Source organism: Lagopus leucura, unplaced genomic scaffold, assembly GCF_019238085.1.
Source record: "Lagopus leucura isolate 7727_CA_CO unplaced genomic scaffold, USGS_WTPT01 Super-Scaffold_100022, whole genome shotgun sequence".
Classification (NCBI taxonomy): Eukaryota; Metazoa; Chordata; class Aves; order Galliformes; family Phasianidae; genus Lagopus; species Lagopus leucura.
In genome coordinates, this window is record NW_024962275.1 from 5,333,514 (window position 1) to 5,346,168 (window position 12,655).

Consider the following 12,655-nt stretch of genomic DNA (forward strand, 5'->3'; position numbering starts at 1 on the left):
CCTTAAAACGATGAGAAGATCCCCTGGTCGTTTGATACATTTGTCAAATATGTGCAGCTGCCTGTTTTGCAATGGGTACGAGTGAAATGTTTGTCTGCTCAGGAATGTTTACAAGGACTACCGACAGCTGGAGCTGGCCTGTGAGACCCAGGAGGAGGTGGATAGCTGGAAGGCTTCCTTCCTTCGTGCAGGCGTCTACCCAGAACGTGTTGGGGTAAGTTACAGCCATGCCAGGAGAAAATCTAAGGTTTTTTGCTCTTCTGGTGCTTCCTTTAAGGAAGCCTGGCATCCTCAAAGGGAGGTAAAGCAAGCAAAGGCTGCCTTGACAAACCCTCTCAGCTCTGATGTTCTATGGGCAATAAATGCCCAGTATAAGGGTCTTTGCCTGACTACTAAGTGGTATGTGTCTGTTGAGCCCAGGCACTGTTGCTTCTCAGTGTTGTTCACTGCACAGCATTGTAAGGAGCTCCCAGCTGTTCTGTTGTTATCCCATTCCTTTCCCCTCCCAGTGAGGCAGTTTTCCCTGTTCCTCTTCCCTTAAGCTCATCCTGCAGCGCTGTTGTCAGCATTCTGCTCTGCTTTAGAAGTGTTTTAGAGAACTGTGCTATAAGTTCCTGTTCCAAGTTTTTCCTGTTTCTGTGTGAGAGGAAGCTGCTATAAATAGTTTTTCCATTAAAAAAGCGATAATTGCTTATCTGTTTGTATCTGCTGCTCCTAATAGACTTCTTGCATTCATCTTTCCTGTCACCCTTGAAGACAGACTGCATTTCTGCCAAAATGTGTTTCCTGACAATCTGATGTGGTATGAATATGAAGATTAGGGCCTTAGCAGTGACACGACTTCAAATTGGCTCTGAACCAGGCTGGGGCTATTAGGCACATTCATAAAGGCCATGTGCCACCTATTGGTGTGCAAATGGAGCGCCGTGACAAAGAAACACTGGTCCCTAGTTTGACTGTTTCAAAACCCAATGTGGGAGGTCACAAACAACTCTAGTAGGTAAGTGTTAATTGCCCTTAATCACTAGTAACACAATTTCCTTTGCAGAGCATCCCATTCTGGTTTCCAATTTAGCTAAGCAATTACATCGTTCCTCTTCCAGAGTAACTTAGGTATTAGCACGTTGTTAGTGGGATTGGTTTTCTGTCTGCTCAGTGCTGTTTCAACATCTTCTCCAAATTCTAAGACCAGCTAAAAATCTTTTTTCATTTTTGTCCCTTTTTTGTTTTAATTTTTTTCACGTGTGCTCAAACTGACCTGCCAGGACAAGGACAAAGTAAGTCTGATCCTCCCTGTGTTGCCTTCTGGGGCCCCACTGTATATAGTTCTTTTTTTCCTTTTGTCACTGTTTTCCAGGAGGCATTTGGTTCTCCCCTCTTTGTACCTTCTGTTGATGCTGCTGTTTGTTTCTGTTCTTGATCTGAGTTTTCCTGTTTTTTTTTTTTTTCCTTTTTATTTATCTTTTTTTTTTTTAATATGATTTCTGGATCTTGTTGGAAATCTGTTTTTGTTCTTTTGACACTCATTTTTTTTTGAGTTGTCCTGCTTGACTTCCACTTCCTATAGCTTACAGTTCTCACTAAGGCCTTCCATTACTTCATTATGTAAGATCTTCCTTGGAAAAGCTCAGATGGACAAAAGAATTTGCTCTTTCTGGTATGTTTTGTTCCCCAAAGCAAAAGTAGATAAGCAATTTTCTGCAGTACTACAAATTTGTCACTGGGATGGTTTAAAGAAAAGTTTTTCCTTAAAATCAGGTTTTCCTCGTAATAAGCATTGAGAAAGGCAGCAAAGGCTTTCATGGTCCGTTGCTTAGAAATTGATCTCCAGTGGTTGAGCTCTGGCAATTGCTTGCTGTCAGACAAGTGTGCTCCTGGCTTTCCCTTAAGGAAATCCAAACAGTGCATTTCAGGCAGAGAAGACAAGAATCTTCTGCTTTGTGCAGAAGAAAAGATGGCAGCAGCTGTGAGCAGGATATTCAGTTTATGTTCTGGAAGGTTTTCTAGGTTATTCTGCGTGCTTGCGATCATCTCGCCTCCCTGTATCAGTTTCCTCAGTTGTATAATGATAAGGATGCAGTGTGCAGGAGAGCCTTAATTTATGGTGAGTGATTCTCAGGTCTGAAATGTATCTGGGTGTGCAAAGTAGAGCTCAAATGAAGAACCTCCCATGAGGCTGTAAATGCTGGAAGTCAAAAGTACAGCTTTGGGCATTCACTGGAGTCGTGGCCTGTGGACATTGGTTAGGAGTTGTTGCCTTCCATCTTTCATGGGGCTAATTCCTACTAAAAGAGCATCTTTGCTGTTAAAGTTTTTCAGCTCTAGAGAAAGATTTGCAAACTGAGCTGTGCATTGACAGTCACAACTCAAAAAAAACAGGCTTAAGTTTCCTTGCATGCTCTTCCTGCATGTTCTCCCCCTTTTTTTTTTTTATTGAGCTGTCATGGAAGAACTAATTCTGTACCATGTTTGAAGAACTGTTCTGTTTCTGCCTTTCTCTGCAGGCCAGTGAAGCGGAGGAGAATGGATCGGACAGTTTCATGCACTCCATGGATCCTCAGCTGGAGAGACAAGTGGAAACGATCAGGAATCTGGTGGATTCCTACATGGCAATTGTCAACAAAACCATCCGAGACCTCATGCCGAAGACGATCATGCACCTCATGATAAACAATGTACTTACCACCCCGACTGGTAGAGATGGAGAGCCGTAGGGATGGGGAAAAACGGGGAGAGGGCAGAAACCTGAAGGCAGCTTGAAAGGAGCTTTGGGGTGGGGGTGCAATGGAATATCCTAGGAGATGCTGGCAACCGATTCCCTCTGTTCTGTTCCTCGGCAGACAAAGGACTTCATTCATTCGGAGCTGCTGGCAAACCTGTACTCCTGTGGCGACCAGAACACTCTGATGGAGGAATCAGCAGAGCAGGCCCAGCGGCGTGACGAAATGCTGCGCATGTACCATGCCCTGAAAGAGGCCCTCAACATCATCGGGGACATCAACACCAGCACTATCAGCACCCCAATGCCCCCACCGGTGGACGACTCTTGGCTGCAGGTGCAGAGCGTACCGTCTGGACGCAGGTACCAGAGGCTCAGGGGGAGAGCCCCGCAGACCTGCCTGATGCCTCTCAGGGCTAGCTGGGGCCTCCCACTGAGACACAGGGGCTTCTCTTCCCCTCTTCTGCCTGTGGATGCAGAGCTGTGGGTGTTTGTGCGGGGAGGCTTCTGTGCCTTGGAAGCTGTAGGGCTGCTGCATCTTTACAGAAGATGTGGAAGCAGACTCTTAGAGGCGTTTCTTGGGTTAGATGGGGCCTGAAGTAGCTTTGAAGGTAACATTAAACCTGACGCAGCTCTCAAAAGCCAAGAGCTGTGCTCAAAGTGATATGGAACTAAAGAAGGAACGCTAGAGGCAGCGTACGGTGATAGTGGAGGGGAGGAATCCCAGGCCTGTTGTTGCAGTTGAATGTCTCTGTTTGTTTCTCAGGTCTCCCACATCCAGCCCCACGCCGCAAAGGAGGGCTCCCGCTGTGCCCCCCGCCAGGCCTGGCTCTCGAGGCCCGGCTCCTGGGCCACCTCCTGCTGGTGGGTCAGCGCTGGGTGGTGCCCCCCCCGTGCCCTCCAGGCCGGGTGCCTCTCCTGATCCCTTTGGGCCCCCGCCTCAGGTTCCTTCTCGACCTAATCGTGCTCCTCCTGGTGTGCCCAGGTAAGTCCTGAAGTGCGGATCCAGGCAGGTGGGGTATGTCCAGAATTTGGGTAGCAGTTGTGGCAGTACCTGTTCTGCCTGGACCATACAAGTCAGTTGGTATGCTTGGTTTGGGTTCAGTCTTGGGCTGTCTGAATCTGATCTGTAGGCAGGAGCCTACGGCCACTCGGGTGTCATACAGATGATGCAGTGCTAAGGCAGCTCTTAAGAACAAAAGGGCAGCCTCCTCTCCGAACCAGACTCCATGCACAGATTGGGGGTAGAGGACCTGGTACCTGAGAGCTTTAATAAAACAATCAATTCTTCTGCTTGCAAGTAGTAGGTGGTCACCAGAAAATCACAGGGCTAGAGTGAAAATCACAGCATACCTTTCAAGGCAGTTCCCCTCTGTATAGAATTCCCCGAAGTCTGCAGCTGCCCTTCTCCTGGCAGAGTTTTTTTTAAGGTGAAGTTAGAGAGGATCTTCATCTAGGATATTTAGATGCTTTTTTATTAGGTGAATATTGTGATAGCACTGGCAGGGAAGCATTTTTTTGTAGTCATTTTTGTTGTTTCTGCAATCAACTTGAATATTTTTTCCAGCCTGAAGGGCTCAGGTGACACAGCTTTGCTTTCCTGTTAGGAACTGTAACTCCTGTCCTGTTCAGTCACTTCATACACCCTTCCATGTAGTAATAAGGGGTTATCCCCTGGGAGGCTATGTGCTTGGTCCTGAAGAGGACCAGGGAAGCAATTTGGGACCAAGAATGTGTGTGGTTGGTACTTGATCTCCCTGTGAGGAAGAGAAAGCAATTGCAGCATAAAGAATGAATACAACCATAACCCCCACCCAGCGACACCTGTGGGAACATTTCCCTTGGGTGGTGGTGCCCCAGCTCTTACCTGGCACTGCCTGTTTGGACAGGGGTATTCTCAGGCTGCATGCAGCCCAGAAGCAGATGAATCCAAAGAGATAAATCTGTTCCTGACTTGGGTGTGTGCAAATAGTTTTACTTTCTTGGTGCCTCTGCCCCAGTTTTCAGCACATGTCCTCCATAACCTGCCCGCTCGTGCCTCAGTACTGCTCCAGGGACTGCAGTCCTGCAGGTGGCACCTGTGGATGTCAGCTTGCTTTTGCTGTGTATTTTTGGCTCTTGCTTCTTTGTGAACCTGCTTCTCCATATACTTCTGTTTTGTGGATTTGTTTTTAGTATACTTACCTTTTGTTCTGTCTCCATCTTTCTACTTTCACAGTTTCATTTCTTCACTCATGAAAAATATTCTATATACCTGGTCATGATAGGATCCCCCAAATGGCTGGAATGAATTGGCCTTCTCTTTTTTGGTTTTTTTTTTTTTTTTGTTTTTGTTTTTTTAATGAAATCTGTCATAGCTTACCTTAATGGCTTTTCTGCCTTGTGTGAAATAGAAGGGTTTAGGGGAACATGGGGAACTGCACAGGAGCAGCAGAAGAAAGTGTTTCATGCTTGGCAACCCCTTGGTGTAGGAGGGCTGGAATGCATGCTACAGACTGCCCTGATCTGGAGTTGAGAAAGTTAGTTCCTGAAGTTGTGAAGTGAAGAAGTTCTCATGCTCATTCTCTGATCCCCCCTCTCTGATTCTTCCAGTCGTTCATAGACTCCTCCGGATCCTGATACCAGCTTGTCATTTGAGTTCACTGATGAATGGAGAATTTCCAATGACAAGGGACTCTTTCTCTTCTTCTCCTGTATATAGAATAAGAATGTTCCCTGCTAGCACTTGGACTCGGGTCCTTCTGCCATGGGTGAACGAATGCCATCTCCACTGTTGCTTTTTTTAATACCCATCTTTTTCCTTGCTAACTGGGCTCCACTACTTTGTGTGTGTGTGTGAAAAGAGCTCATGTAGGTGGCATGAGTGGGCTCTGGGAGATGGAGGTGCGTGGTGGTGGCTGGTTGTGTGCTATGTGCATGTGATACCCACGTGAAGTTCAGCTGTGTGCTTGTGCCACTGTTGGTGGGCATATCTGATGTTGTGGAGGATGAACTTAAAGACAAATGTTGCTGTACTTTTCTCTATGTGTGTTTGCACAGACACATGCTTTCACATACAAGCATCACGTGGTCTGTTTTCTTTCACAGGAAGGTTCTCCTGCATGTAATTAAGTACAATTAAGGCTGATTTTCTACCATGCCTCTGTACATAGCATTTATTCAGAATTTATGCAGAAGTCTGTGATACCAAACACCTTGGGAGCTGCAGATGATGCCAGGCCCTGTCTCTGTGCAGTGAAGGCCTGCATTTGGGCTGGATGCCCACTGGGGCTGTTTAGGAGGAAGTAGTTTAGTTTGTCTGGAATAGGAAGCTGTAAAGGCACTCTTCCAGCTATTTAGTCTCTCCAGTTTAAAACAGTTTGACAAAAACTGTAGGTGAAAGTTTAGGCAAATTCAAGGAATTCAATAAGAAAGTTTAAATGAGAATAATTTAACTACTGGAAAAACGTGTGGAAAGCAGTGATTGGTTCTCTGCTTTTTGGTAAGCCTGAGGAAAAACGATGCAAGCAATCAGCATCACTGTAAGCATAACTTGTGTGTTTTTAGACTTGAGTTATTCAGGAGGTCAAAGTAATGATCTCATGATTAGTGACCTTTTAAATGTCTTTGTCTTCTGGGCAGTGCTCAGTGCACCATGGCACCTCCTGCTCTTCTGAGCTCTCTGGTCAACTCTGACACTTAATATACGGTCAGGAGATGGTCAGAAGATACAAAGCCTCAGTGGGTGCCAGGTCACCTCACCTGTGCCCAGGCAGCTGGTGCTGAGACCTGACTTGAGCAGGTGTGAGTGTGCTCAGGGTTTCAGTCTGGATGTGCCAGCAGACCTGTGTATCCAGCTGGGTGGGAGGACAAGCAGCAGCTGGTGGTGTGTGGGTAGATAAAGTGTGCACGGCAGGGTTTTGGGTGCGTGTGAAGGTGAGGCTGTGAGTGGATGTGAAGTCCTGCATGGCCGAGTGCAGCCCTCCCCAGCAGTGCACACTTGTGTGGTGTTCTGGGAGGGGGGGCATGCGAATGTGGCTCTGTGCAAGCGCATGTCTGTCTGTTCCACCTTCCTGACAGTCTGTTTGGCCTCTGCCTTGAACTGTCTGAACTGCCATGTTGATTTCATGTTGTCTTTCAGAATCACTATCAGTGACCCCTGAGGACTGGCAGCCACGGTACGTTTTGCACTCTCTCTGCGATGCATGAGTCGCTGTGTCCCCATCCTCCATCACTTTGCTCTGCAGCTTACCTCTGCTGCCTCGTCCTTGTGTTAGTCAGAGTCCCTTGTCCAGTGAATCACGTCTGCCAGGATCTCATAAAGGGAGGAGTCTAGAACAGAAAAGCTGGCTGATCAGAGATGGAGCTGCAGGAGCTAGGAAAGCCCCAGTACCTGACTTGTGGTTACTGGAGGATTCTTTCTCTGCCCTCAGGTAGAGGAGATGGGATGGGGGAGTGAGCTCTGGCGACACGGTCTAAACGGTGTGTCTTTCATTTGGCTTCTATCCACACTGAGTGGGAGATGAACTGAATGAATTCTGTTTTGATCCTGTTTGTCAGCTCTGTTAGGATAGAGGTACAGACCTGGGGAGCTGTCAGTTCAGACTCCTCTGCTTACATTTTAATGTCTCACTGGAGAAGTGCTCCCTTCCTCTGTATGCTTGTGAAAGACAGGAGGTGTTTGCTGTACATATATTTGGGTGTAGGATAACTCTGACACTGAATGTTCCCTGTTATCCTTCTGTCCTGTGATCACAATTAGAAGCAGACTCCCTTTGCTCGTTCTCCACTTGACCCTCTACCTCTTTTTACTCTTCTGCCTCTGTTCAGTCTGCCTTCCCTCCTGTGCCCTTGCAAGAGAGAGGATTTTTGTGATCTGTATTCTCCATGAAGCTCTGCTTGGGTTCCTGCTTGCTTCCCTCTCCTATCTCTCCCTGCATTTTGCAGCATTGTACTTCCTCAGTAATGTAGGAGGCTCTTGGGCCAGGCTCATGTCCGTTGTGCTGCCCTACATTCAAGGGCCAGTTCTTCCATGTCCCCTCAGTGGTGCAATGATGGAGTTTGAAGAGGGAGATCTAGCAAATTCTCTCAATCTTTTCTGCTTACAAAGCACTAGCCCTACCTAGCAAAGAGGGAGAGGGACAGAACAGGGCAGATGTGACTGTTTGGGGCTCCTTCCCCCTTCCTCTATGTTTAGAAGTGAAAGGTCTGACTCTGAGAGGAGTGGAGCAGCAGCAGCTCCTGCAGTTTTCCTTGATGCTGGCTAGGGGAGCAAGTGCCAAAGACCTGTCTTAATAGGAATGGCGCAAGTTGCAGTCCCTGTGTCAGGTGAGGAGAGCTCCCAGCTAGCTTCCTTCTACAGTAAATGGTGTCAGTGCTGCATGTAACCAGCTGAAGCAGAGAGGTGCTGCCTTGCATCACTCCAGTGCAGTGATTGTTCAGTGGCTGATGTGTTCTTTAAGGGCGTCATCTGTCAGTCCTCCCCCACTGCTGACGTACTGCAGAGGTGCTGGAGCAGTCAGCAGCTTCTTCCAGTGCTCTGCCTGCTGCAGGCATCCTGGCAGCTTGAGAAATGTGCATTGTGGTAAATGCAGAGAGGCTTTCTGGTGTCTGCACCCCTCTCTGGGACTCGCTGTCATGGGGCGTTCCATTTTTAATCTGAAACAAAGAGCACCAAGGAAATAAAAGTAGAAAAGCACCCCAAACCTTCTGATAACAGTCCTTGGCAGCCCAAGTGAACCAATGCTGTGTTTCACCACCTCTGTTAGGTTATCATCAACAGAACTCCCAGTGAACTTGCTGGTTCCTGGAGATGATGAGGGATGTGACGAGTGGAGCTGGGGCTGCTGCCAGGCTCTGCCTTCCTGCATACTGGAGGCTGCTATGAGCTTCCCAGCCAGCAAAGCTTTGCTCCTCATTCTGACAGAAGAGATTGGCTTTTCAGTTGTAAGAGGGCTTGACTAGCAACGTAGAGACAGTCTGAAAGAGCATTGCAGGGTAGATGGTTATGGAGAGAGAACTTTTTTATCCTAAGAAGTAGTTCTCAACCTCTCTAACCTTACAGGGCAGATAGAATCATAGAAGATGGTGTGTCTACCTGAGTAATGCTGATGCTCCTTTCAGCCCTGTTTATTATGGTAGGGTCTGGTGGCTTCCCTTGCCAGCTTCAAGGATCCTTTTTTGAGTGAACCCACAGAGGTCAGGACAACCAGACCAAACTCCTTGTGTGAAAAATGCCCTGCAAGCATTTCAAAAAGTGCCCCTGAGATGCAGGGCAGCACAGCAGCATCTTGCCAAAACCTGAGCCCAGTTCTGCAAAGTGTCAAATTCAACAGTCTGCCATTCCCATGAGAGTGTGAGCCACCAGGTGGTGTAGATGTGGCCATACCAACTGTGAGCACCTCTGGAGGTGGTGTACGAATCCTGTGTGCCATGAAGCCCATGGTCACAGATTTCCCAGCTGTAACTCGCTGCAAGTTTTGCTTCTAAGAGATGAGTATTTCAGCACCCACCTGAGATTCCCATAGTTTCCAGATGTGCTCTACATAAAAAGTAACTCAGGTACCACGCTGATGATGTGGCCTTGCAGTCCCCATTGATGTTCTCCATCAGGGAAATATTTCCAAATGTTTTACTGTCTGAAGGTTTGTCTTCTGTTTTTTTTCTGAGGTATCATTGCCCTAGGCAAGGAACAAGAGGTTTTAGTTGTTTAGAGATCTGGGCTGAATCCATATAGAGCAATAAACTGCTGAGGTTTAATAAGCAGGGCCATAGCGTTGCTCTGATTCATTCTCTGAGGTGAGGCAGTGTGCCCCAGTTCATAGGACAGTGGCTCTTCTGGTACCAGTGTGATTACAGGTTTGCTGTCAGTGCAAAGCTCTTCCCCATTACGTCAGCATAGCACTGCAGATCTCCTCTGCCTTTCTCCCACCCTCCTCCTGAGCATCATCATTTCCAGCACTCAATTGATTCCCTGTAATCTAAATTAAAGCTTGTCAGCGTGGAAGTGTTCAGGCATTAATTTAGTGACACCTGGTTCTGTTTGATCAGTGCAGATGCTTCCTCTTTATTTACCCCCATCCTGTTTGGTTTGCACTCTGCATTCCAGGCAGCTTGGATTGTAAAACCACTCTGGGTTGGTATTGAGCAATTTAATTATCATCGTTACATCATTGCCACGCTGACAGTGCAGGGAGCACTGAAGTAGAGGGTGACAGCAGAGGGGTTGCCTTGTACTTTGTGCTGCTCCCCGCTGTCCCCCCCCAGTCCCTTACTCGATGGAGATCACTGAACATGAACTTGTCCTCTCTGTGATTAAATTGCTGCCCTTAGACCTAACTAAAGTATCAGCTATTAGCTGAAATAGCAGTGGCTAAAGCCTTCATGCAGTCAGCAGCAGTTGCATTTGAGAGCAGCTCAGTGCCCTGTATGCCAGGAGGGACTCAGGCTCTCCTAGCCCCAGGGGATGGTGCTCCTCCCAGCCAGCCCTGCAGCAGTGCATCTCGGGCCCATCCATGCTGTGTGATGTCATGTGCTTGGTACAGAAGCTCTCTGTTGGCCATGCTTCTCAACTCTCATTCCAGAGGCAGCACCCCCGCTGGCACTGAGTCTGCATTTGATGAACAAATACAGCAAAGCTGTACATCCAGCAGATTGCCTGGTGGTGATCCATGCTGTGCAGAAAGCCCAGGGTTGGGCCCCGTGCAAACTGACAACACCTCCTGATAGAGCTGTGCTCTTGTGGTGCTTTGTGCCTCGGTTTTCTTTCTCTTGCTGGCTCAGGCGAGGTGGAGAAGCATGCGTGATTGTGACTGCGATTGCTGTGCTAACCACAGTGTGTGTTCTCTTGTTTTTTGTTTTCTGCTTTTTCACAGCAGAAGGGGCCCTGCCTCACCTACTCGACCTACCATAATCCGACCGGCTGAACCGTCCCTCTTAGATTTATAACTCGAGGCTGCAGACAGCTGGTGACGAGCGCCGTGCTGGCGGCTTCCCATCCCACCTCCCTTCCACAGCCACAGTCACTCCTCATCCATCCCACACCTGCTTCCCTCCATCCCTTCCCAGTGTGTGGTACAGCACTAGCCTAGCGATCGAGCTCTTCGTCTCCACCCGTGCGTCCTGTATTGCTTTGTGAGCGTAGTGTAGAGCCTTCATTCGGTGGCACGGATCCCAGAAACACGGGCTCCTGGGAGAGATCAGCCACAGGGACATCCCTCAGTCCGCACGTTGGCTGTCAGTCCTGTTCTCATCTGCCTGTCTGGCCTGGATCAGTGTCCTGCCTGCATCACCTAGCTGTAGCACCACCTAGGACTGAGCTGTAGTGAATTCCTTGTAGTTAAGAAGATACAAGCGTGACTTAGAAGCAAAAACGCTGTCAAAATGTGACGCTCTTAGGAACAGATTAAATGTCCTGTGTGTATTAGTTTGACTTCCAAGGTGCAAAAACTCATGTTGGGAACAGTGCAATCTACCTTATATCAAAGCGAGGCAGGGAGGTGAGGAGGGGGAGCTTGATGGGGAGCACTCAGACCTGGTGCTCAGCTCCCATCAGAGCTGGGGGTGCTGCGGTGCGGCCGTGCTCCTGTCAGGCTGTGCTCCATCGCATTGGGCTCAGCCCCAACCCAGCAGGGAGAGGGAATGGCTGCTGCTGCTCCCCCTGCAAACGGACACCCCAGTGTTTTCAGGGAGTTTGCTGCGTGATGTTCTATTGAAGCTATTTCTGCTTTGAATAAGCACATCTTTGTGTTTTTTTGGGTACTGTGGTGACTTCTTCCGTAGCCTTTTCTTGCATGTGGATGGTACGTGTTTGGGGAACTTGTAACTGTTGCTTATCACAACTCATCCCCCTGAGGCTTGATTTCTACTCTTCATGTTATGTGTATTAAAAATATGACAAAAAAAAAAAAAAAAAAAAATTTAAGATTAAAAATATACCACCCTGTGCAACTGGGCTGTCGTGTCTCCACCAGCAGTGAGCCACCCGTGTCGCAGCTGATTTGCATTCAGGTTATCTTTTTGCAGCGTCTTCTGTTTCTGTCGTGGCTCCTCTATTGTTCCGATGCCGATTCCTTTCTGTATTTTAACCATTGTTTTACTGCTTCTCCCCCTCTCCCTTCCTTTCCCCTTTTCCTGTTTTGTTTCCAGCCGGCCGGGTAAGGCCAGCCCCTCCCGCCCGGAGAGCCCCAAGCCACCATTTGACATGTAGTGCTGCTCCCTGCGAGACTCTTTGCCTGCTCTTAGCTGTTCTGTCCGGGAGTGTTCGGACTCAGCTCTCACCCCTGGTTTGTTCTGTTTGTATTTGTGACACACACCTATCGGCTGTGACTGTAGTAAAGCTGTTTTTGATTCCCAGCTGCTTCGAGGAGTTGAAATTGTAGTAATGAGAAACATATCTTTACTGTTATAAATATCTATAAATATATATATATAAAGATGGAAAATCTATATATGTCCAGGTGTTTAAAGCCGTTTTGTGCTTCCATGTGGATATTAGGAAACGCTTCAGTAGGGAAAGAATATCGCTATACATATATATATATATATCCATCCTGAGAAGTGAGCCAAATCCCAGTGTTGAATTTTTGAGCCGACTGTTCAGTTCTCTGCTGTGTGCAGTTGGGTTCCTGTGTTACCCCAGAGCTGTGTCTCGGTGCTGGTGGTAGCTGTGCTGCAGTCTGTGATCTACTGTCACTCTCGTTACTTGGATGAAATAAACTATTGTTTCTGTATAATGAAGGACTCTCCAACTAGAATAAAACCATCTCTCTTTCTCTTGCTCTTTCTCTGGGTGATTTCCAACCTGTTTGATTATAACTGAGTCTTTTCGTCCCTTAGAGCTTAGAAAGCTCTGCATGCATGACCAGAATGGAGGTACAGATGCGCAGCAGCAGCCAGGCGTTGGTGGCAGCTCGGCGGGTGCAGAGGTGAAAGCCCTTCTCTGCTGTAAAGGGAGGT

At 47.8% G+C, this 12,655-nt stretch overlaps 1 protein-coding gene across 9 annotated transcripts in view; it reads left to right on the forward strand.

Moving 5' to 3' along the window:
* The window catches only part of DNM1 (dynamin 1), a 59,808-nt gene extending 47,338 nt beyond the window's left edge, over positions 1-12,470 (forward strand). For 2 of the 9 annotated variants that reach the window (XM_042878783.1, XM_042878782.1), the window contains exons 17-22: positions 103-214; positions 1,266-1,277; positions 2,505-2,675; positions 2,841-3,082; positions 3,486-3,704; positions 11,846-12,470. In XM_042878783.1, the coding sequence (XP_042734717.1) occupies positions 103-214; positions 1,266-1,277; positions 2,505-2,675; positions 2,841-3,082; positions 3,486-3,704; positions 11,846-11,906 (817 nt within the window). In that variant the 3' untranslated portion in view covers positions 11,907-12,470. The other 7 variants (XM_042878775.1, XM_042878777.1, XM_042878780.1 and 4 more) reach the window with 6 other exon arrangements.
* Positions 12,471-12,655: the final 185 nt, after the last annotated feature.